General features: G+C 28.2%; 3 protein-coding genes across 4 annotated transcripts; 2 read left to right on the top strand and 1 right to left on the bottom strand.

Annotated features, from left to right (window-relative positions):
* Positions 1–1,760: 1,760 nt before the first annotated feature.
* On the top strand, positions 1,761–3,512 carry LOC114189517. The gene is made up of 2 exons (XM_028078106.1): positions 1,761–2,542; positions 2,941–3,512. The coding sequence occupies exons 1-2, from the start codon at positions 1,761–1,763 to the stop codon at positions 3,485–3,487; spliced, it is 1,329 nt and encodes a 442-aa protein (XP_027933907.1). The 3' UTR covers positions 3,488–3,512.
* Positions 3,513–4,432: 920 nt separating this feature from the next.
* Positions 4,433–6,277, top strand: LOC114191919. Its single transcript, XM_028081373.1, has 2 exons — positions 4,433–5,293; positions 5,516–6,277. The coding sequence occupies exons 1-2, from the start codon at positions 4,485–4,487 to the stop codon at positions 6,054–6,056; spliced, it is 1,350 nt and encodes a 449-aa protein (XP_027937174.1). The 5' UTR covers positions 4,433–4,484; the 3' UTR covers positions 6,057–6,277.
* A 3,664-nt stretch (positions 6,278–9,941) lies between these two features.
* Positions 9,942–25,816, bottom strand: LOC114191920 (dihydroflavonol 4-reductase-like). Of its 2 annotated transcripts, XM_028081375.1 has the most exons (7): positions 25,704–25,816; positions 15,029–15,103; positions 13,578–13,747; positions 13,295–13,489; positions 10,644–10,803; positions 10,371–10,563; positions 9,942–10,236 (listed from the first exon to the last, which is right to left on the bottom strand). In XM_028081375.1, the coding sequence occupies exons 1-7, from the start codon at positions 25,744–25,746 to the stop codon at positions 10,074–10,076; spliced, it is 999 nt and encodes a 332-aa protein (XP_027937176.1). In that variant the 5' UTR covers positions 25,747–25,816; the 3' UTR covers positions 9,942–10,073. The 2 variants fall into 2 exon arrangements, with proteins under 2 accessions (XP_027937176.1, XP_027937175.1); XM_028081374.1 differs by lacking the exons at positions 9,942–10,236; positions 10,371–10,563; positions 10,644–10,803; ... (1 more) ...; positions 13,578–13,747; positions 15,029–15,103 and adding exons at positions 22,622–22,815; positions 22,954–23,146; positions 23,295–23,454; positions 23,898–24,092; positions 24,316–24,485 and having other exon boundaries at positions 25,629–25,816.
* Positions 25,817–27,112: the final 1,296 nt, after the last annotated feature.

Below are 27,112 nucleotides of genomic sequence, written 5' to 3'. Positions count from 1 at the left end.
TATTGCTATTTTGTTTTATTAGAACTTTATGAATAAAAAAGTCGTTGAATTTGTTGTTGGGATGATGTAACCACGTAAATAAATGTATTCGTATTTTATCATGTCATATTAAAAATTTTTATAAATTAAATTTTATATATTTATTGTTTTTTATTGTATATAGTTTAATTTATTATGTAAAAGTAAGATCATTAAATATACTATTCATTGTACATGATTGAAGTGATAATGTAAACATTCTAAATATTTATATTAATTGTACCTAAAATAAAATACTGAAATAGATTTTTGGGAAAAAACATGTTTTTAGTCCTTTTAAGTTTGATCTAAAATTGAAAATGGTCCATGATCGAAATTTGATTATTGTTTGGTTTTTATACTTTCAAAATCATTGTTTTTAGTCTTTATTTTGGTGTTTTTTTTTTATCGGCAGTCTCTATTTTGGTGTTAGAAATAACAAACGGCGTGTCATATGTTATTTAATTTTTTTTATAAAAAAAATTAGGCCGACGCTTTTCACAAAAACTGGAAAAATTATGTTTTTGGTTCCTGAAGTTTGAACTTAATTTAAAAATGGTCACTGGTTGAAACTTTGCCACTATTTGGTCCCTACACACATGCAAAGTGAGTTAACCCAGTTCACACAGGTTGGCTCACCACGAGCCGGGTTGAAAATGAGTGAACCAAACTGGTTCAGTCCACCATGAGTTGGTGGGTTAAGTGGAAAAAATTATTTATATATTTATTTTTAAGTATTCAAATATTTAAATAATTTTTTAAACAATCAATGAGATGATATAATCATAGTAAAATCAAGAATCAATCATCATGCTCACCACAAATATATGATGAATTGTTCCCAAGAAAGTGTCCATATAATCTAAAAAAACATGATAGGTATTACACATTTTCTGTCATGTTATTCAACAAAATATAAATAAAAAAGCTATACATTTTTGTCATGCTAATAAGAAAAATTTGTTTACAAGACGGTTGTTTGAGTAATTTATTATAAAGATTATAGTTAACAATTAAAGTATCAACATATATATATAGCTTGACAATAAAATTATTTAAATATTTAAACTATTCAAATATTATTGAACAATATTCTAACATTTAAAAATAAGAAATTGTGAACTTATATAATTAAAAATAGTAAATAATTATTAAAAAATAAATGTAAAAAGATATTGTTGACTTAAATGGATGAAAAACTTTGACGAAATGATAAGTTGGACGATGTTCTTGGATGGTTGTGCGGTGCTACGAATCCCGGAACATGCGCAACTTGAGCGACCAGAGGAAATGAGTGTGAAGGATGAGCAACTGAGTCTGGTGTTGCAGGATGTTCTGTTGTTGGAGAACCAGCTTCCGTACCCATTGCTCAAACCTGGTGTGAAGGAAAGATAATATGACGAAGGAAAATCATTTTTAACAAATTTTGATAATGAATACGCTATCTTAATGGATAAAAAATTGTTTGATGTAACATAAGAAAGAAAAAAGAAAATTTTGATGTGTATTAAAATAAAAACTTTATCAAACTTTCTCAAAGTATTATAAAGAAAATTATAAAAGAAGAATTAACAGCAATTAAAGTAAATATCTTTATTCGTTGTGTCCGAAATACTTTCCTTATTAAGCCATAAAGTTGATTCCGATGCTAGAAAACACAGCAGAAACACTGATCAATGAATTTATTTTTTAAGCAAATTAAAGGTTTGTTATACTATTACATCAAACTGATCAATCCCTCAATGGCTGAGAATTCAAAAAAAGTAAGCATTGAAGAGAGATTTGAACAGCTCCAAAACACCTCCGTAATATCAGAAATAGGTTCGAAGGCTAAGATACAACGCGTAGCACCTCATCTTGTGGGAGATGGAAGGATGCATTACGAGAAGCACTTCACGCCAAAGCTCATGTCTTTGGGTCCCATCCATTACGGTGCTCCCAAACTGCAGCTAGGAGAAGAGTACAAGAAAATGTGGGCAGCAATGTTCTTCAGATCCACCGACCAAACGCCGCAGTTTCTGTTCGGAAAGATTGCAGAAAATGTTGAAGCTCTGAAAGAGTTATTTGCGCCGGATCTTTTCACCGGAAACCGTCTGTTTTTGAAGTATTCCGAGCAAGGGTTCAGCAGCATGGAGGAAATGATATGCTGGACGCTGCTGGTGGATGCCTGTGCCCTGCTACAAATACTGGAACATTTCAACCTTTCGCGACCAGAGGAAATGAATGTTAAGTTTGAGCGACTGATGCTGGTGTTTCAGGATGTTATGTTGTTGGAGAACCAGCTTCCGTACCCATTGCTGAAACTGCTATGGGGAGAAACCAACGAGGTGAGGTTGATCCAAACCATGATACAATTTGTTGGGAGGGCTGCATGGTTTGTTCAAAGTAGATACGGGAGTTTAGAAGCACCTACTCATCTTCTCCATCTTCACCGCTCTCTCATCTTGTATAATAAGCATGGCATCCGTCTACGAAACACAGAATATGACACTACAAATGAAGACTTGTGCCTCATAACACATAGGTACGAAGATATTTTATTTTGGATTAAATATATTTTTGTCTCTCAAATATTTATATATTTATAGTGAAAATTGGAATTAGTTCTTCTTTTTCAAAATTTTGATCCAATCATTTTAGAACGACATAGATTTAGTCCTTTTATCTAAAATTTGCTAAGTTTATTTAACATTTTAAATGTATTTTTTAATAACATCGAACAAAAGTACCAAATTTTGTAATTAACTTAAATATTATCATGAAACATCTCTGAAACATCAAATAAATTTTAAAAAAATTGGTTAAAAGGACTAAATTCACATAATTCTAAAATTAAAAAACTAAATTGGTTAAAGTTTTGGAGATTCCTTGTTCAAGAATTTACATTATATTAATATGACATGATTCGTTGGTGGTATACAGAAACATAACGGAGTTGAAAGCAGCAGGGGTTGAAGTGAAAGCAAGAAAGACATATGACGTAAAAGACGTATCTTTCTCCCTTGGAAGGTTCCGTTCCAAATTGACGCTCCCTGAGATTATTGTGGATGAGACAACAGCTGGTTTTACGCTGAACTTAATAGCGTATGAGATGTGTCCTGATTTTGAGAATGACTATGCGATCCGTGATTATATATCGTTCTTGAAGTCCCTGGTAGACACCCCTGACGATGTGAAGGCCCTGAGATCAGCACGAGTTCTGCTTAACACTCTAGGGAGTGACCAAGATGTTATGAACCTCTTCACTACCATAAGCAGTAACTTGGTCCCTAATAACATGGACAAATATGGTGGTGTCATGGTTCAGATTGAGAAGCATTTTCGGCATAAATCTTTGCCCACTTGGATAGCACTTGCCTATAACACCTATTTCAGCACTCCTTGGGCCATCCTTGCCTTTCTTGCTGCACTTCTCGGACTTCTCCTCACTTTTATCCAAACCTGGTCTACCCTTCACCCACCAAAATAGTGTTGGAAATACTCATGAGTCAGAGTTTTACATAAAATAAAATATACAAAATTAAATATTATATAAAAATAAAGATTCATAACATCATTATTTTAAAATTTTGGAATAAAAATAATGTCAAATATCTTATTCATATAAAATCAATGTTATATATATATATATATATATATATATATATATATATATATATATATATATATATATATATATATATATATATATATATATATATATATATATATATATATATATATATATTATACGTGTAGAGTCTTACCGAAAGGTAAGGTGATGATTCCACTCGATTATAATTTTGACTACTTGTTTAAGTCTATGCAAGAAAAAAAATGTGAATAACGTCCCACTTAAACTCACCCAAGAGAAGAAAATAGACGCTAAGGTGTCTGCAGGGAGTCCGTTTCCAGCAAACCCCGTATATAGAAAGAATATTAAAGATTGAACCCTGTCACTTCAATTTTAGTTTCACATTTTGTTTCAATCCTTAAACTTCCAAATTAATTATATAGAAAGAATATTAAAGATTGAATAAAATCAATATATCTCATTTAATAATCGACTATGTTGTACCATTGCAAACTTCAGAAAACAACACATAGAATCTTGTATTTTAAGAACAACATTGATAGTACTCTTTCTCTCACCAAATATGTCAAATGCCTTTTCAAATGGTTATCTTTAAATGATTATCTCCAACTGTATTACACATAAGTGTTCATCAATATAATTGGGTTAGAAGTGCATTAAGAATGAGAAGCAATAAAGAGATAGAATACTATGAAAGAAGAAAATGGTAAAATGAGACTCGTGAGATGAACAGCAATGAAAGTGAAAATCTTTATTCGTTGCGTGCAATGAGAGGAAATAAAGTTTATTCCGACGCAAGCACACACAACAAAGACACACACCAATGAGTTCATTGCGTGAGCAAATCAAAAGTTTCTTATATTATAATTACATCAAATTGATCAATCCCTGAATGGCTAAGATGTCAGAAAAAGTAAGCACTGAAGAGAGGTTGGCGCGGCTCAGAAACGCCTACGAAAGATCAGAAATAGGTTCGAAGGCTAAGATACAACGCGTAGCACCTCATCTTGTGGGAGATGGAAGAATGCATTACGAGAAGCACTTCACGCCAAAGCTCATGTCTCTGGGTCCCATCCATTACGGTGCTCCCAAACTGCAGCTAGGAGAAGAGTACAAGCAAATGTGGGCATCAATGTACCTCAGCTCCACCGACAAAACCCCGGAGTTTCTGCTCGGAGAGATTGCACAAAATGTTGAAGCTCTGAAAGAGCTGTTTGCGCCGGATCTTTTCACCGGAAACCATCTTTTTTGGAACTATTCCGAGCAAGGGTTCAACAGCTTGGAGGAAATGATAAGCTGGACGCTGTTGGTGGATGGTTGTGCCCTGCTACGAATCCTGGAATACGCGCAACCTGAGCGACCAGAGAAAATGAATGTGAAGGATGAGCAACTGAGTCCGGTGTTGCAGGATGTTCTGTTGTTGGAGAACCAGCTTCCGTACCCATTGCTCAAACTTTTATGGAGAGGAACCAACATGGAGTTGATCCAAACCATGAAACAATTTCTTATGCTTTATGAATGGGCCACTGCAAATAAAGAGAGGATCGAATTCGAAGCACCCACTCATCTTCTCGATCTTCACCGCTCCATGATCTTGTATGACAACCCTCCAAAATATACAACATATGTTAAAACTGAAGACATCCCTCCACAAAAGACACAGTATTACAATTCAACTGAAGAATTCTGGATAACATATAGGTATCGAGTTATTTTAAAACTACCCTGTTTGTTTTGAGAATGAGTTTAAGTATCAGATCGATTAGAAATAAAAGAAATTAGTGTTATATGATGATAAAAAGTCATAAATTTATTATTTAAGTTTTAAGTTGAAAATAATGTAAAGACTCAAATCTTATTAATATTGTATATCTTTATTAAACCTTCTCTCTTAAAACCTAACAATTTGATTTTGGCGTACAGAAACATAACGGAGTTGAAAGCGGCAGGGGTTGAAGTGAAAGCGAGCAAGACACGTAACGTAAAAGACGTAACTTTCTCCCTTGGAAGGTTCCGTTCGGAATTGACGCTCCCGGAGATGATTGTGGATGAGAACACAGCTAGTTTTACACTGAACTTAATAGCGTACGAGACGTGTCCAGATTTCGCGAATTTCGAATTTTGTAATCACATATCGTTCTTGAACTCCTTCATAGACACCCCTGATGATGTGAAAGCGCTGAGATCAGCAGGAGTTCTGATTAACTCTCTAGGGAGTGACAAAGATGTTATGAACCTCTTCACTACCATAAACAGTAACTTGGTGCCTAACATGAAGAAGTATGCTCATGTCATGTTTCAAATTGAGAAGCATTATCGGCATAAATCTTTGCCAACTTGGATAGCCCTTGCCTATAACACCTACTTCAGCAACCCTTGGACCATCATTGCCTTATTTGCTGCACTTCTGGGTCTTATCCTCACTTTTATCCAAACCTGGTGTACCCTTCACCCACCAAAATAGCTTCACACTTTCAAACCACTGCACTTTAAGGTATTTACATATATACTATTTTCTTCCCAATTTGTCTATGGTATTTTGTATTATTAGAACTTTATGGATAAAAAACTTGTTCAATTTGTTGTTGTTGTTGATGTAACCTCATAATTAAAACTAGTTTTGTATATTTGTATTCGTCTTTTTTTATTATGTCATGTTATAGTTTTTACGAATGAAATTTTAAATGTGTATTGTTTTTTATTTTATATAATTGTATTTATTAAAGTGATGTTGTAAGAAAGAAAGTTTGATTAGTCAAACATTATGACATTTGTAGTTTAATTGTAAAAAGTAGATGTGGTTACTTTTTTTCTTTTACTTTATTTGATACTTTCTTCTATAAGTTTTCTTTCTCCCTTTTCTTTTGATTTACTATGTTTTTATTCTTTTGTTTTACATTCATGTTTTCCCCTTAGGATAACAATATATAAAACTGACCACAAGTCGTAAATAAAATTAAATCCATTTTAGAGTAATATAAATGAAATTTAACCTCCCTCGCCTTTGCTAAAATAGTTGAAACCAAAATAAAATTGATAATCATACAATTTTGTCAATAAATTTACTAACAAAATATTGATAACTAAATATCTGTATGTAAATTTTGTTGATGAATAAAAAAATTCATGACCAACTATCGATGAAGACAAATCTACAAATCTATTGATAAATATTCATTTATTATTTATCGGTAATCATTGATAAATTTTGGTTGTTGATAAAATTTATCAATAAATATCATGATCGGATTTTCTTCTTCATCCCTTTTTTTTTTCATTATTTTTCTTATTCTTCCTCCTTTTCTGTCAACGTCTCTGTTGCCATGCCTGCCGCCTTAGATTCCTTCTTCTTATTTCTTCTTTTATTCTTTTCTTCTGCCACATCTTCATTTATTTTATAAAAAAATTGTTAGATATTTTATAGGAAATGTTTTTTTACCGACAAATCTACGATGGAAAATTTTATCAATAATAAAAACTATAGATTATGATGGATTTACTATAAGATAATAACAAACTCGTTAGATTTATCCACGAATTTTAAAAGATTTAGTTACAAATATATTTACTAATAAATTTTAAGAAAACAAACTACTTGTCAAGAAATTTACCAATAGGTTCTAAAAAAATTAATTGCCAACTGATTTCGTCACGAATGGATCAATATATGAGTATAAGATCATTTAATTAATATATTATCTATTGTACATCGTATTAAAGTAATATTGTAAGAAAGAAAGTTTGATTAATCAAACATTATAATATTTATAGTTTAATTATACATAAAATACAGAGTAGTTACTTTCTTTCTTTTACTTTATTTGATAGTTTCTTCTATAAGTTTTCTTTTCTTTATCCTTTTCTTTTAATTCACAATGTTTTCAATATTTTGTTTTACATTTGTGTTTTACCTTATAAAATAATTTTTTTAACCATCCCGTCGAACTTTAACGAAATTATATATTGTTTTCGTATGGAATTGTAGTTATTAAGAGATTGTAATTATATATATATATATATATATATATATATATATATATATATATATATATATATATATATATATATATGATATTATTTTTATATATATAAGATAATTTGACATTATTTTTAACTCAAAATTTTAAATTAATAAAATTATGAATCTTTCATTTAATATAGTGTTTAACTTTATATATTCTATCTAATGTGGAACTTTGACTTATATTTGGACTATTCCCAACAAATTTATTATAAAATTATGTTATTTATATACATTATTTCTTGAACCTTTTAAATTATTAAAATACTCATAATATATTAAGTAATCTTATATATATATATATATATATATATATATATATATATATATATATAATACATGTTTTCAATTTTTTTTAGTTGTTTGGTTTGTCAAGAAATTTATTTGTATTTCCAAGATATTTTTTCTAATTCTTTTTCTACTTTTTTTAATATTTGTATATATTTCATATTTTATTTTCAAATGAGAATGTTTAACACTCTCAATTTAAGTGTTCAATAGTATAAACATTTCATTTACTAGATAATATAAAAAATTATCTTCTTTATTCTATTATTATTACTTTTTGTTTCATTTGAAGAACTCTTTTGTTTCGTTAAAACAATTTTTATTTCGCTAAAACAATTTTTGTTATCTCTCAACCATCAACTAGGTCAATATTTGGAAAGTTTTCTCAAATCTCTAAGGTATTTTTCATCTAATCATATCCTAAATTATACGTTTGTTTATGATTTCATTCAATGGTCTCTCAAAATATTTTTTAGATATATATTTGATAATTTTTAATATTTTAATTTTTTATTTATTTTTATCATGTAGAATACTATTTTGATATATTTCATATTTTTTTTCTAACTCATTATCATTCATGTAATTTTATCACTATAATTGCATAAATAAATTTTAGTTACTATAATATAATAATTTAATGTAATTACCATGAATATTTTTTATCACCATCCAACATATGTTAAAGTTCAAAAGATGAAATATTTATGTTAAAATTTTAAAATTATATTATTATTAGTTTAATCTTTGTTCTTTATGTGATTTTGATCAAATGATATATTATAACTTTTATTAGTTTATAAAAAAAGAGATTTCATTAGAATTTAAAAAATTGTATTTAGTGGACATTTAAAATATTTTGTAATATTTGTTGTTTGTGTGATTTTGATCAAGTAATATATTATAACTTTTATTAGTATATATATATATATATATATATATATATATATATATATATATATATATATATATATATATATATATATATATATATATAAAGATTTTATTAGAATTTCAAAAATTGTAGTTAACATACATTTAAAATATTTTTTAATTGGAATATTTGTTTTCATTTTACATTTTTTTAAATATACTTTTAATATTTGTTTTTATTATTTTATAAAAATTAATTAATTGGCATTGAAACAGTAAGAAAATGGGTATAGGTACGAGTAAAAATCCGTTACCCGGTGAAGATGAAGATGACACAAAAATTTGATACCCGTTAGATTCGGATAAATGAATGAATTTTTTCTCTGAGGATAGATATGAGATAGTGAAACTCATTTTTGTCCATTGTTATAATATAACTATAAAAATACATATTTACTATCAATTTTGTTTTGAATGTTTTTTCCTAGTAATACTTACAAATTATTTTATGAAAAATAATTTTACAAGAAATTGTTGTCAATTTTTTTGTAAGATATATTTTATAAAAAATTTTGTAAAAGATGATTACAAAATTTTATAATTTTATAAAAAATAATTATCCACGAAAAAAATATTTATAAATTATAATTTAAAAAAAACAAAAAAGAAAATATTTTCTTGTAAAATTTTATAACAAATCTGTAAAAAAATTTCCATAAAACATAAAAAATTCTAGGAGTACATATACAAGAAAGTAAATGAAGTTAAATCAATTTGAGAGTAATATAAATGAAATTTAACCTGAGTTCCCTTTGCTAAAAAAGGTTGAAACTCAATTATGACTGTTTGAAGATGGAAATTCAAATGTCAAATTATAATATCTAAGTACATTATTGAAATGTCTAAAAGTGTTTAGAAATAGAAGAGAATATGAAAAGGAGTTGTCTAAGGAAGGAAGAAGGTAAAGAAAAAGGTTTGGGATGTGTAAGAAACCAAAAAATACTATACTATAGTAGTTTTGGCATGCACATATTCTGTGAACAGTTACTATTTTATAAATTTGATGCTATATATATAAATATCACGACGTTAAATGATGAATTATAATTTTATAATAGCCTCGGATAATTGCATATAGGTAAGAAAAACAAAATCTTATGCGAGGAATTAACAAGATTTGAGAATATTAATATCATACAATTCTCACTTCCAATTCACAACAGAAGAATCAATTGAAGAATCCGAAAAATATAAAAACCTATTTATTTATTTATTTATATTTATTAATTAAGTAGCATGTCATGGTGATTCAGCAGTTTTAGGAAGAAGCCCCTTTTCTCTGCATGCATCAATTGCTTGAGTATACATATCCTCCAAGCTGTATTTGAATTCGAATCCCAGGTCTCTCAGTTTCTTCGAAGATAATCTTACAGGCACCAATGCATCTGGAATCTTCTCAAACCTAAAAATCCATTGTGTGCAATTACCCAAATAAGTGAGTACTCAATATTTTGAACAGAGAAATAAATGGAACATATCATCTATATGAAAACCTTATATTATAAATATGATATTTAAATTTGGTGAGAGACTTACTCAGTCGGAACCTTGTACTCTGGATATTTTTTGTTAATTAATTGTGCAATCTCATGAATAGTGACGTCACATGCATTGCAGATGTATCTTCCTTCAGCTTTTGGCTCTTCGAATAGAAATATGTGAGCAAGACAAATATCTTCTATGTGCACCAGTTTACCCTGTCTTATGATCGAATAATGCTCCTCTTTTCCTTCATATATATATAATTAATTCTTCAATAAATTTGAATAAAGAAATAAAAAAAGGTGTTTGAGAATTTTGTAAATTTACTTATGATAGGGGAAAGTGCTGTGATTATGCTAGATGGCATTGATGGAGGCAGAAAGGCGCCGACAACAAGAGTTGGAAGGATAGTGATGAAGTCCAATCCATTCTCTTTCGCAAATTTCCATGCTTCTTGCTCTGCCAGAGTTTTCGAAACGAAATACATCTACATTCAAACCATATTAAAAAAAATAATTATTTCGAAATACATCTACTATCTCTATAAAGATATCTCCTACTTAAGATTATTTCTTTAACACTATAGATTACCAGAATAAATCGAATTCCTAATAACATAGGTGTAAAGATTCCATTGAGAAATAATGATTATTCCCATGGATGTTATATACTATAGTGTAGAGATCTTTGGTTTCGATTTTTTTTTCGATGGTATATTCTGGTTGAAAAATCGGAGTATATACAGATATAATAAAAAAGAAGAGTTTAGGCAGTTTATATTTCAAGAAAAAAATTCTGGTAGGTAAGTCAATCGAAGTCCAAAATAATTCATAAATATTTAAAACTAGAAAACTATAGGGTAAATTTAAATGTGGCAAATTTTATGAGCAATTATTTTTTAATATTTTAGGAGAGCAAGTTTACTGTGCTTTTGGTTGTTAATGGCTATTATAGTGACATGTTTTGTAATAGTTGGAAGACATTATGGTTTGGAGATGAAAAACCAAATATAAGTTCTTGTAATGCCATGAAATACACAAGAAAAGTGAATCAAATTATTCACCAAAAAGTTTGATTTGCTAACAAAGTGATATCAAGAGCTAGTTAGCTTGAGTGTTTGAGTGAGGAAAAAGAGAGTGAGAGATGGTCGATCTTATAAATAGTATGTCCTTGCCTCAAGATGAAAGCTCTCTTTGACTCCAAGGAAAATTAAGAGGTGGTGGAAAATGGTCATGCAGAACCAGAAAATGCCACGACTTTGTCGAATTCCCAGATCACTGCATTGCAAAAAGTGTGTACGAAGGACGTGACAGCTTTGTACATCTTGTACCAAGCTATGGACGAGTCCAGCTTTGAGAATATTGCAATAAGGGGGATGATCGAGTGAAGTAGGTAAGGCTTCAAACACTCAAAGAAGAGTTAAAGGGCATGAGAATGAAAGAAACTAAAGGAGTAGTCGAGTACGTAACTCGGATTGAAACTGTGGCGAACTAGCTCGGCAGAAATGGAGAGACATTGCCCATTAGCCGAGTTGTAGAGAAGATTTTGAGATCATTGACCAACAGAATGTGGTATGCGCAATTGAGGAGTCCAAAAACCTATCAACACTCACAGTTGAAGAGCTTATTAGGTCATTTGAGGCGCACATGTAGCAAAAGAAGAAGAAGAAGAAGAAGGTGGAGTCGCTTGAACATGAGCTCCAAATAAAAGCAACAATCAAGGAGGAGAAGGCACTTTACACTCAAAACACTTGAAGTAGAGGAAGAAGCCAAGGGTCTTTAAAGAAGCAACACATAGTAACATTGTCAACATGTAAAAGCCGAGTATGTAGCAGCACCATTGAGTGTCTGTCATTAAGTATGCTTAGAAATATTCTAAGCAAATTCGAGCATAAACAAGAAAATGGGACCGTAGTTCAAGTAGATAACAAGTCAGTCATTGAGTTGGCAAAGAACTCGGTCAATTATGAGAGAAGCAAACACATTGATGTGCATTTTCATTTCATCTGAGAACGGGTAAAGGAAGAAAATGTGGAAATGGTGCACATAGGAAGCAGAGAACAAGTTGCAGACATGTTTACAAAGTCATTGCCAATTATGTTATTTAATAGTTGCAAGAAGCTGATTGGGATGAGGATGGAAGAAGCATTTAAGTTTACAGGAAAGTTTTGTTAGGTAAACTTCAATGTCGCAACTGAGCAGTTACTTTTTTTTTTTTTTTTACTAGAGCAAAAGTTAAGAGTTTAATGTGTTATGTTTTAGTTGTTAATAGCCATTATAGTGTCATATTTTGTAATAATTGGCAGACATTATAGCTTGAAGATGAAAAGCCTAATGTAATTCATATAAATTGTAATGTCTAGTCTTGTTTACATGAAATACACAAGAAAAGTGAATCAACTTATTCACCAAAAAGCTTGATTTGGTAGCAAAACTAAATGGACAAACACTAGTTCTAGTAGATAACCAAAGCCTATATTTCAAGAAATAGGCTTCCATTCTTTGAGTGAACTAAAACCTATTCTCAGGCAATTACAGTATAGGCTTCGGTTCTATAAAAAACTGAAACCTATACTTTGAGACTCAAGTAATCATTTTTGAAAAGCAATAACATTTCTTAAATTATTAATAAGGTGTAGCCACCGATTTTGGAATAATCGAAGTCTATACTCTGGCTATTTGAGCAAGTTTCGATTTACTCAAAGAACTTAAACCTATAGTCAAACAGTTAGAGTATAGATTTTAGTTATTACATAATCTGTGCGTATATTTTGTTAATAATTTAAAAAATACCATCATATTTTTAAATTCGTTTTTCTTAAAAAATACTATATTGGGCCAAGTTAAATGCTCTTTTTGCAATATTGATAATAACATAAGTAGTTGGTTAATGCCAATTGAATGAATGTTCTAGCATAAACATAATTATGAAATTGGATAATGAAAGACAATGAAGGTGTGAGGGAGAAAAGTACTAACCCAACCAGGCATCTTTTCTCTTCTGCATAACTCAACATCAGTCCAACAGGTCTCATCATACAAAGACTTATGGTGATTAGTAATATGTGTGGTTATGGCTGAGGATGTGTAAATTAGTCTTCTCACACTTTTTGCCTTCAAGCAAGCTTTCATGATATCTATCACTCCCCTTATTGCAGGCTTTATCACTTCATTCTGCAATTCCAAACCACATTATAATTATGATTCATTCTCAGCAGAGAATCATCTTATAAATTTGAAATTGACATAATGATGAGTGAACCTCAGGATCTTTGGACTCAAAATCAATGGGTGTGGCCACATGGAAAACTCCAATGCAACCTTTAATGGCTTCATCAAAGCTTCCCTCTTCTGCAAGGTTAGCCTTCCACAGTGAAAGCTTGCTCTCTGCACCTGGTATGTCCAGCAAGGGCTTCACCTTCTTCATGTTATCTGCAGGGTGCACATGCATAATAATAGAGCTATGAACATTTTTAATTTCTTTACTGAAAGAAGTTTTGAATAGTATTTTATACTTAGTAATGGTCACAATTCCATTTCGTACTCATTTTTTTTTTTCTTTCTTACCTTTAATGATAAGTAGACATGTATCCATTATAGAAAAAAACAAAAGCAAAAGATTCCTCTCACATGTTTTCCCTCTAATCTTCTCAACAAATTTAATAAAAAATTGAAAATATAACATGAAAGAGTCTTTATCCTTAATATAAATAAGAGTTATGATACGTTAACAAAGTTTTTGACAAAGTTTCTATTCAAGTAAAAAAACATTATTTTATTATTTTATTTTAATTACAAAATAAAAATTTAATCTGTTTTAATTCTATTTTTAGAAACTTTGTTAAATTTGTCAAAAAAAAATTTGTCAAGAGGTAATTTTCCTATAAATAAAGTTAGTGATACTTTAATCCACTTTTTTTTTAATTCATTATTTTAATCACCATTAGATTATCTATTTTGATTTTATTTAATGATGTGATTTGATGATTTAACGGTGATTGAAGTGATGGATTAAAAGTAGATAAAAAAATAGATTAAAATATTATTATTCTATAAATAATTTATGAAAACTTATTTTAGTTAAAAATGAAAAATTATTTTTGTCTTTTTCTCTTAAAATTGTATGTAGAAAGCAACTGATTGGAGAAAGTTTTTATAAATAAGTTTATTCAAAAAAAAATCCAGAAAAAAATTATTTCATTTATTAATTTTCTTCTCTTATAAAATTTTCTAAGAGTTTGCCCAGCTTGTCTTTATCCTCAATAAGACTCGTAGCTTCAATAAGAATTTGTTCTCTGCATAATTTCTTACTTCAATATGTTCTGCCCAACAACTTTCAAAACTTTTCTTTAATATTATAATCCTAAGTGTCTCTCTCTCTCTCTATATATAGAAATTTAGTTTACATAAACATCACTCGCAATATATCACATATAATATTATTCTCAATTTAATATCTTAAAATAATAATTTGATGAGTTTTACTCTTATATAATACTTTACTTTTTTATTTTTAATCAATATAAAACTTAAACTTATACTTAAATTACTAACCGTTTGAACTAACTTTTGGATACGTAGATAGAACTTTATAAACTTGAGACTAGAATGAAACCAGAAATTCGAAAGGGTAAACAAAAAGACCTACTTTAGGCTATGATATTGATGTTGGAAGATGAAAAAAATGAATTTAGAGAGTGAGATGAAAGGAACCTGGGTCAACAACGGTGGCTCGAACCGTATAGCCACGCTGGATGAGTCTCATGACAAGCCATGATCCGATGAAACCAGAAGCCCCTGTAACGCAAACGGTTAAGGATTCTGAATCCATTGTTCCGGCTTCTCAAAAACTGCAGAATGAAACCTTCCCTCTTCGAATGTTGCTGACGAATTGGGAAAGCAATGGAAGACATGTTGGGGGGTGTGGTGTTCGAACGTTTTATAGTTAGGTGATACTGAGTTTCACCTAACTAGAATAAACTATTCAAATCTCGTGGAGGTATGATTCAATAAAATATCACAATGGGTCGTTGGTTGCTAAGAAAATTTCAAAAAAAGGTTGGAAGAAGTATATTTTGATGGAGTTGTTGGAAGTAACGTTATCGTCAAAAACATGAACGATGATATTTTACTTTTATATATGAAAAATGTTTAAATAACACTCCACATAGACCTTGAAAATTTGCAATAAAATAAAATTAGGAGTTGCCAAAATTGACTCTTCAGTGGACTATGTTGTGAATTTTATCCTGTGTGGTGTCTCTTAAAGTGCTCACAAACTTTACCATTGGCCAGTTATCACGAGGACTTTAGGGGGTTTTCGGAAAAGTTTGGTGGTGGGTGGGCATGGATCGGAGATCCAATCTAGATCTAAATATATGTAGATCAGTACTTTTTTTTTAACTAGTTTGGATCAAGTTGTACGTCTATATTCAAATATAGGAATTTCTTTCTGCATTCCATGATTTCTTCTTGTACCCCATATTTTCCAAAATTCCAATTATACATTTAGTGTTATTATAGTTTTAGACCGTGCAATCTCCAAATATTCTGGATTGCACAATTATAATATAAATTTAGGTTTTGATTGTAAAATTTACAATGCAAATTATATTTTGGACTGTACAAATTTTATTATGAATTGTAAAATCTGTAATGCAATTATACATTTTGAATTATACAATTCGTAATGTAAATTTATATTTTGAATTTCATAAATTCGTAATGTAATTTTGCATATCAGATTATACGATAAAAATACAAATTTGAAAGTTGATATAAAATGCAAATTATAGTACAAATTGTACATTTTATAATGTAAAATTATATTTTAGATTGTGCCATCTATAATATAATTTTGTATTATGAATTGTTCAATCCAGAATGAAATTTGCATAATTTGTAATGTACAGAGATCGTCAAATTTGGAACTTACGTTCCACTTATTCTCATTTTCTTGCTTACATCATTCCTTTTGTTTTTGTTTTTAAATGTTTTTATCTTTTTTCATTTGTTTAGAGGAAGAAGATAGAATGGGAGTGGAGGTGAAAGAAGAAGATGGAATGAAGATAAAGACAGAAGTGATGAAAAATGGGATGGAAATGTAGGTAGAGGTGAAAGAATATAGGATGAATGTGGAGGAAAGTATGCGCATGCGATGGGAGAAGGGGAAAGAAGAACATAAGGACAAAATTGACTTATTAATTTGCCTATCGAGGTGCAGGAAGAAAACATAAGGGTGCAGGAAGAAATGGCCTTCAAATATTTGAATCAACATGAAAATCCAAAATCATAATAAAACTTAAACTTTTTTATAAATCCAATTTTAATTGTAAATATATATTTTAAAAATAAAATAACTATTTTATCTAATACATAAATATATGAAAAAAAAATATAATAATATTATAATTTATGAATATTAAATATTAAAGATAATATATTATGTAAACTCTTAATATTAAAAAAAAAAACAAAATCATATAAATGTCCTTATAAATCCCATAAACCAAATTCAAACAAAAACAAAATTTGATGCAAATTTAAGTACTACCCCGAGAAACAAGAGTTCATTTAATTAGAATTCTCATTCAAATAATTGCATTAGCACACTTTCCTGTAAGACGAGTGATGATAGCATAACCTAGAATTTTAAAAGGTGAACCAAATTTACCACAACTACAAGCAGCAACAAAGACCAACAGCAAACAAGAAAACCAAATCAAGTTACATGGCAAAGATAATTTATCCTATCTAGTATTTATTTTTTTCTTTTTGAACCTACAAATAACAGTGTATGCTGCTTATCATGCAAAAACAACAGAAAAGAAAAAAAAAAAACTATTCCTTTCATTTCTCTCTTGGGATTGACAAAAGCACCAGCATTATCTGCAGAAATATAACATCAAGACAACAAAAACATAACCCAATTAAAAAAAAAGAAAAAAGAAAAAAGAAAAAACCTGAACAATAAAATTCAATTAAACATTAAAAATTAAAATAAAAATTCATTGCAAGGGGAAATTCATAATAAGTACATACAAAATATTCATTATATCTAAGAATTCACTACACATCATCAAGTAAATGTAATATAAATGCAGAAGCAACACTTAACGAAATAGAAATTACAAAAAATAAACAAAATTAGTTGAAATAGGGAGAGTTATCGGTCATACCATCAGTATCCATCTCCATACCAAAAATCCATTCACAGTAAATGTATTTATAAATAAGAATTTGATCATAAAAAAAGGGATAACTGATATATATTTCTAACATTAAACTAATAGAAACATGGAAGACACACCTAAAAATAGTTATATATGAAAATAACAATGAAAGTCCATTCATGTACATATGGATTGCAAGATATATGAGGCTTGAGCTTTAAATCAAAGAAATCATAAGAAATCATGGTGTAGTCAACATTTTTTGAAAAATCAACTCTAAGAAGTAAAAAAAATATCATTATTTAATATATATATATATATATATATATATATATATATATATATATATATATATATATATATATAATTGTAATGTTATTATATAATTGAAACAGCAACGTACCAGTTCAGGACAATTTACATAAATCACTCAAAAATCCAGTTTAAATTTCCAAAAACATGTACAATGACATTGAAGAAAAGAAAATGTATATATATTTTTACATTGAATATTTATATCATGTTTTATTTATTATGATTTTTATTTTTTAGAAATATTATATATATATATATATATATATATATATATATATATATATATATATATATATATATATATAAAGTATGATTACATGTATATAGTGGTGGATGTTTGTGGTAACAGGATCCAAAAAATTTTGAATTTTTTTTTTCATATTTTAGGTATTTTGAATTTTTTTATATTATAGATATTAGATAATATATTAAAAATTAATGATTATTAAATCAAATAGTTTATTTCTTTTATAAATAATATTTAATGTTAATAAATAATAAAATATAAAATCAAACATAATAAAGAATAAAGAATAAAAAGATTTATCAAGATTATTTTTATTTTTTTTTTTCATTATGGCTTGAGTTTCTTACAAATTGTTCTCATATCTTATCATCATGTGTTTCTTTTTGTTCCTCAAGAGAAAAATTTTCTTTTTTTGCTCTTGTTTCTCCTCGTTCTTTTCCATTCTCGAGGAAGAAAATAAGAAGATAATTCGTTTGTCTCACTTGATAGTAAAATATTAGTTTAATAATTTATTTAATAAGTCTCTTTTATATTAATTTTTTATTTTGTGAACATAGAAGAAAAAATATTGTACTGTGTATTTTTTTATAACCAGATTTTAATTGTGGTTTCATTATATGACTTGAGTTTCTCACAAATTGTTCTCATATCTCATTCTCACCTATTTTCTTTTGTTTCTGAAGAGAAAAAGATCTATTGTTTTTGCTCTCATATCTCAGTATCTCAGTTGTTGTCTTTCATTCTCGAAGAAATAAAGAAGGTAATTCTCTCCTGTCTCACTTGATAGTGAAATATTAGTTTAATAATTTATTTAATGAGTTTCTTGTACATTATTTTTGTCTCGCTTATAGTAAAATATTAAATTTAATAATTTATTTCATGAGCTTCTTGTATATTAATTTTGTCTCACTTGATAGTGAAATATTAGTTTAATAATTTATTTAATGTGTTTCTTGTATATTAATTTTTTATTTTATTAACACAGATGAAAAAATATTGTATTGTCTGTTTTTTTATAACCGGATATTAATTTCGATTCCATTATATGACTTGAGTTTCTCACAAATTGTTCTCATCTCCCATTCTCACCTATTTTCTTTTGTTTCTAAAGAGAAAAATACTTATTATTTTTGCTCTCATATCTCAGCTGTTGTCTTCCATTCTCAAAGAAATAAAGAAAATAATTCTCTCTTGTCTCACTTGATAGTGGAATATTAGTTTAATAATTTATTCAATGAGTTTCTTGTATATTAATTTTTTATTTTATGAATATAGAAGAAAAAGTATTGTACTATGTGTTTTTATTTCTGGATTTTAAGTGTGGTTTAATTATCATCAAATTTTCTTTTGATATTTACGTCTCTCAATTTTTTATTAGATTATGATAAATTATTTTTTAGGTTCTTTTAAATAGGTACATTGATGAAGAATAAAAAAATATATTCATTTTTTAAAAGTGATAAAAATGAAGTTATCCATAAAGATGAAAATAGAACAAAGTCAACTCTTCGAGATATTCATTTTTAGTCTTATTTCTTTTTCAGTTATCATTATACTAAATTATGTATTCATTTTTATTGTATTAGTGACAATAATTAAATGTATATAAATTTTGGACATATTATTTTTGATTTTCCAACAATATTGGTCAAGATTTGTCAAAATATATATATATATATATATATATATATATATATATATATATATATATATATATATATATATATATATATATATATATATATATATATATATATGCGCTCTTTTTATGGAAATGGGTCAGGCAAAAGTTTCATACATGTTATAATATGAATGAATTTTTACTTTGAATCAAAATATAATTGTCAAACTCACACTCAACTTGTTTTATTATCCTTCTTAAGCCTATGCTCTATTCTCGATTGAGAAACTTGTTTCAATATATCCAAAAGTTTAACTCGACTTATGAACTGAGACGACCAATACCTAATTTATCACGTATCGTGTTATTATTATCTTACTATCAATCCGAATAAAATACTAAATATAATCTAGGTTAAACCTTTCTTAATATAAAATATAGCTAGGAAAATCAAAATTATGAAATTCTAAGTTACTTTCCTTTGATAAAATAAATAGTTTAAAACTTAAAAATAGCTTGTTACAAATTTTTAATGTCTTTTTAGTTGTAGAAACCACAATACTAGACTAGTAGTTTTGGGATGTACATATTCTCTGAACGGTTACTATTTTATAAATGTTTGAGGTTATATCACGGCATTAAATGATCACTTATAATTTTATAATAGCCTCAGATAATTGCATATAGGTAAGAAAAAGTAAAATCTTATGTGAGGAATAAACAAGAGAAGATTCCTGCCATAATATTTATAAAGATAACTTAATCTTACAAGTCTGACTACCGATTCACAACTGAAAAATCATTTGAAGAAGGAAAATGATACAACAACAACTAAAGTTTCGATAACTTTTACTACAATCTGAGAAAATAGAAAATCACTTAAAAGATGTGAACTTAGAACAAAGTCAACTCTTCGAGATATTCATTTTTAGTCTTATTTCTTTTTCAGTTATCATTATACTAAATTATGTATTCATTTTTATTGTATTAGTGACAATAATTAAATGTATATAAATTTTGGACATATTATTTTTGATTTTCCAACAATATTGGTCAAGATTTGTCAAAATATATATATATATATATATATATATATATATATATATATATATATATATATATGCGCTCTTTTTATGGAAATGGGTCAGGCAAAAGTTTCATACATGTTATAATATGAATGAATTTTTACTTTGAATCAAAATATAATTGTCAAACTCACACTCAACTTGTTTTATTATCCTTCTTAAGCCTATGCTCTATTCTCGATTGAGAAACTTGTTTCAATATATCCAAAAGTTTAACTCGACTTATGAACTGAGACGACCAATACCTAATTTATCACGTATCGTGTTATTATTATCTTACTATCAATCCGAATAAAATACTAAATATAATCTAGGTTAAACCTTTCTTAATATAAAATATAGCTAGGAAAATCAAAATTATGAAATTCTAAGTTACTTTCCTTTGATAAAATAAATAGTTTAAAACTTAAAAATAGCTTGTTACAAATTTTTAATGTCTTTTTAGTTGTAGAAACCACAATACTAGACTAGTAGTTTTGGGATGTACATATTCTCTGAACGGTTACTATTTTATAAATGTTTGAGGTTATATCACGGCATTAAATGATCACTTATAATTTTATAATAGCCTCAGATAATTGCATATAGGTAAGAAAAAGTAAAATCTTATGTGAGGAATAAACAAGAGAAGATTCCTGCCATAATATTTATAAAGATAACTTAATCTTACAAGTCTGACTACCGATTCACAACTGAAAAATCATTTGAAGAAGGAAAATGATACAACAACAACTAAAGTTTCGATAACTTTTACTACAATCTGAGAAAATAGAAAATCACTTAAAAGATGTGAACTTAGAACAAAGTCAACTCTTCGAGATATTCATTTTTAGTCTTATTTCTTTTTCAGTTATCATTATACTAAATTATGTATTCATTTTTATTGTATTAGTGACAATAATTAAATGTATATAAATTTTGGACATATTATTTTTGATTTTCCAACAATATTGGTCAAGATTTGTCAAAATATATATATATATATATATATATATATATATATATATATATGCGCTCTTTTTATGGAAATGGGTCAGGCAAAAGTTTCATACATGTTATAATATGAATGAATTTTTACTTTGAATCAAAATATAATTGTCAAACTCACACTCAACTTGTTTTATTATCCTTCTTAAGCCTATGCTCTATTCTCGATTGAGAAACTTGTTTCAATATATCCAAAAGTTTAACTCGACTTATGAACTGAGACGACCAATACCTAATTTATCACGTATCGTGTTATTATTATCTTACTATCAATCCGAATAAAATACTAAATATAATCTAGGTTAAACCTTTCTTAATATAAAATATAGCTAGGAAAATCAAAATTATGAAATTCTAAGTTACTTTCCTTTGATAAAATAAATAGTTTAAAACTTAAAAATAGCTTGTTACAAATTTTTAATGTCTTTTTAGTTGTAGAAACCACAATACTAGACTAGTAGTTTTGGGATGTACATATTCTCTGAACGGTTACTATTTTATAAATGTTTGAGGTTATATCACGGCATTAAATGATCACTTATAATTTTATAATAGCCTCAGATAATTGCATATAGGTAAGAAAAAGTAAAATCTTATGTGAGGAATAAACAAGAGAAGATTCCTGCCATAATATTTATAAAGATAACTTAATCTTACAAGTCTGACTACCGATTCACAACTGAAAAATCATTTGAAGAAGGAAAATGATACAACAACAACTAAAGTTTCGATAACTTTTACTACAATCTGAGAAAATAGAAAATCACTTAAAAGATGTGAACTTAGATCGTAAAAAAATTATCAAAATTTAATTGTTATTTATATTTTCTAAATCCAATAAATATGAAAATCTATTTTATTTATTTATTTATTTAATTTATTATTATTATTATTATTGACCATGCCAATTCACTGGAATTTCAGCAGTTTTAGGAAGAAACCCTTTTTCTTTGCATGCATCAATTGCATGAGTATACATATCTTCGAAGCTGTATTTGAATTGGAATCCCAAGTTTCTAATTTTCTTGGAAGATAATCTCACCGGCTCCAGTTCATCTGGAATCTTCTCAAACCTAAAAATCCGATGAGTGCAATTAGCCAAATAAGTGAGTATTGAATATTTTGAACATAGAAAATAAACAGAACATATCATCTATATGAAAACCTTATTATAATAGAAATATGATATTTAAATTTGGTGAGAGACTTACTTAGTGGGAACCTTGTACTCTGGGTATTTTTTGTTAATTAATTTTGCAATATCATGAATAGTAACGTCACATGCATTGCATATGTATCTTCCTTCAGCTTTTGGCTCTTCGAATAGAAATATGTGAGCAAGACAAATATCTTCTACGTGCACGAATTGAGCTTGTCTTATGATCGAATAATGCTCCTCTTTTCCTGCATATAAAAAACTGTTCGATTAGTTCATAAATTTAGATTTATTATATCTTATAAGTAAGGAAAAAGCTGATAAAAAATAAAATATATAATTAATTCTTCAATAAATAAATAAATAAACATGTGTTTGAGAATTTTGTAAATTTACTTGTGATAGGGGAAAGTGCAGTGATTAGGCTAGATGGCATTGATGGGAGCAGAAAGGGGCCAACAACAAGACTTGGAAGGATAGTGATGAAGTCCAATCCTTTCTCTTTTGCAAATTTCCATGCTTCTTGCTCTGCCAGAGTTTTCGATACGAAATACATCTACATTCAAACCAAGTTAAAAAAAAAATTATTTTTTCATACCACATAAAAATTTATATTTTATGTATATATTGATTTGTATCTTTGTTTAGAAAAAATATACTTTCACTCTATTTTTTTCCCTCTCATCCTTTATTTTTTATATGACTCGGTGTGAATTATTAATTTTTCTGAAAAAAATAATAATAATATATTAATAATGACTTTCTGAAAAAAGAATAATAATATATTAATAATGACTCGCATTAAATTACGTTAGAGAATAAAGATGAGAGTAAAAAAATATGAATTATAATATCATATCATTGTGCCTTTGTTTATTATGTATTAACTAAGCCTCTGAAAAGTAAGAAGATATGAAAAAACTAATTGAAACTTGGTGATTTAGAATATGAAAATTGCATAGTGAAAGAGAAAAAGTGAAGGTGTGAAAAAGTACTAACCCAACCGGTCATCTTTGCTCTTCTGCATAACTCAACATCACTCCAACAAGTCTCATCATACAAAGACTTTTGGTGATTAGTAATGTGTGTGGTTATGGCTGAGGATGTGAATACTAGCCTTCTCACACTTTTTGCCTTCAAGCATGCTTTCATTATGTCTATCACTCCCCTTATTGCAGGCTTTATCACTTCATTCTGCACTCCAAAACTCATTGTTATCTTCATTTGCAAATCATAAAAAGTTATTCTAAATTTCTAATTAAGATGTAGAAATGGTGAGTTACACTATACATAAAAGTCAGTGTATATAAGTGTATTTTGAAGACGGTCTATGTCAGTGTATTTTGAAGATACAGTAAGAAAGAAAGAAAACTCGACAGAGAATCTAAATTCGAAAATGATAAACTGATGAGTGTACCTCAGGATCTTTGGACTCGAAGTCAATGGGGGTGGCCAAGTGGAAAACTCCAATGCAACCTTTAATGGCTTCATCAAAGCTTCCCTCTTCTGCAAGGTTAGCCTTCCATAGTGAAAGCTTGCTCTTTGCACCTGGTATGTCCAGCAAGTGCTTCACCTCCTTCATGTTATCTGCAGGGTACACATGTACAATAGAGTTATCACTATAAACATTTTTAAGTTCTTCGGTGAAGAAGTTTTGAATGGTATTTTATGCTTAATAATGGTCACAATTTTTTTTTTCTGCCTTACCTTTAATAAGTAGACATAAGACATGTATTCATTATGTAAAAAACATTTCTCTCACATGTTTGACCTCTAATATTTACTACAAATTTAACATAAAAATTTTAAAATATTAGTTTGCAAGAGTTTTTACTTTATAAATAATTTATGAAAAATTATTTCTGTTTAAAAGTTGCAAATAACTTGCAAATAAAGCTTTTAAAAAAAATAGACTATAATATATCTTTAGCATTTGAAAATTTATGAATTTTATGTTTAGTTGTATTAATTTGTTTTTTTAAAATTTAGTCTTTATTTGGTTCCTGAAAAGTTTTAAGTGATCTCTGTAATAATTTAAAACTTATCTTTTCATTTCCATATATTTTATCATAACATATATGTCATCATGTCAATTCACTTAATGCAATGACAATAACTTGATACAAAGTAAACAAAAATACAGAAAGAAAAAGTTAAGGAAAAAAATTATTACTGTATGTCAAATGAAAAATAATATTTTTTTAAGGATATAAAAATATCTTTAAGCCGCTAAAATATTTTTTTAAGTCAAAACAACTAACTGGAGACATTTTATAAATATTTATTCAAAAACTAAGTTCAATTTCCAGAAAGAAATTATTTCATTTTTTAAATTTTCTTCTCTTATAAATTTTTCTAAGTGTCTACCCACCTTGTCTTTAGCTTCAATTTGTTCTCTGCATAATTTCTTATTTCAGTATGGTCCCAACAACTTTTAAAAGATTATTTTTTTAATCATCTGAGGTGTCTCCATAGATCAAATTAACTTTTCTGTCAACTTCTTACACCACTAAGAACTTTAGTTGACATAAACATCATTACAATTTGTCACATATATATAATCAAGTTGACATATTTGAACTACCTTTTGGATACTTGAGAGTAGAATGAAACCAGAAATTCAAAAGGGTAAACAAAAAGACCTATTTTGGCCTGTGATATTGATGTTGGAAGATGAAAAAGATGAATTCAGAGAGTGAGACGAAACCAAGTTGATGGAAGAAAACGAACCTGGGTCAAGAACAGTGGCTCGAACGGTATAGCCACGCTGGATGAGTCTCATGACAAGCCATGATCCGATGAAACCAGAAGCCCCTGTAACGCAAACGGTTAAGGATTCTGAACCCATTGTTCCAGAAACTAGAACGAAACCTTATTCCCTCTGTGAATGTTGGTGATGAATTCAGAGAAGAATGGAGAACATGTTGGGGTGTGGGAACGTTTTATAGAAGCTGTGTTTGTGACAGGCATGCAAAGGATACTGAGTTTTTACCTAACTGGAATAAACTATTCAGATCACGTGGAGATATGATCGAATAAAATATCATAATCAAAGGTCGAAAGGGTCGTTTGTTGCTTGTAAATTTCGAAAATATATGAGGTTGGGGAGAAGTATGTTTTGATGGAGTTGTTGGAAGCAACGTTATCATCAAAAGCATATGGACGTGGATGCGGAAAATGTCAAATCAAGTTCATGTGTTGTGATGATTTTTTACTTTCATAGAGACGGCATTGTTCTTAGTTTTTAATCAACTTTTGGGCGTGCTTACAACATTTTTAATGATGTTTTCAGAATTAAAATGAAAGGTTTATTAAAAAAAATTATTATTGTCAAGTTTAATTAAGTTTTGAGAATATGATAAATTTGAAAACATTGGATGGTGTATTGAATTCTAAACATTTTAAAAATTTTCAACTAAGTACATATTTCTAGAAACACGTATTTTTAAAAATATTTTTAATTAGATGATATGATAAAATTAGAAATGAAGGTGTGAGAGATTATATGTTCAACTCTCCTACTACTAATATGTAAAGTTAGAAGGATAAGAGAAGTTTAAGAGAAGTTGTGAATTTAACTCTTCCACTTCCATAACATGATATTAACATCATGATGACTATTTGTTAATAATAAAAAAAAAATTAATGTTACCGTTAACCTCGGATGATACGAGAGTTATCTTGTCTGGTTTAACTTTTGCATAATTTTGTAATTAAAATAGAGTTTTTGTTTCTTAAAAAATAGTTTTATCATCATGCACATTTGTAAACATAGATTTTAGTTATCACAAAAGATTTGCATTTTCGACAAATCATTACTTTGATTTCTTAAAAATAAATATCTTAGTCATTCTTAGAAATCGTATGCTCTCGTAGAATGTTTGAGAATTGCAAATTGCATTATTTTAATACAATGTAAACGTAAAACCAGGTGAAACACATTACCCAGAACAGATTTAAAAACAAAAAATTAAAAGTCAACCCTTCAAACCTTCACCAACTCAAACCAATATGAAAATAGTAAAGAAAAATAAAGTTGGTAACCTCCACGATCATAACAACTAACAATTATTTGATTCAGATACATAATTGACCATTTAACAAGTAGAATCTAAATACTTAAGAAAACAAGCACAATTTAAAGTGTTAAACAAGTGGAGTTTAATTAATTTATGTTTAGAGAGTCATACATATTCTGCCATTGAACGCAGAAT

This window comes from Vigna unguiculata, chromosome 7 (genome assembly GCF_004118075.2).
Source record: "Vigna unguiculata cultivar IT97K-499-35 chromosome 7, ASM411807v1, whole genome shotgun sequence".
Classification (NCBI taxonomy): domain Eukaryota; kingdom Viridiplantae; phylum Streptophyta; class Magnoliopsida; order Fabales; family Fabaceae; genus Vigna; species Vigna unguiculata.
This window is presented reverse-complemented; position numbering and strand designations above follow the sequence as displayed.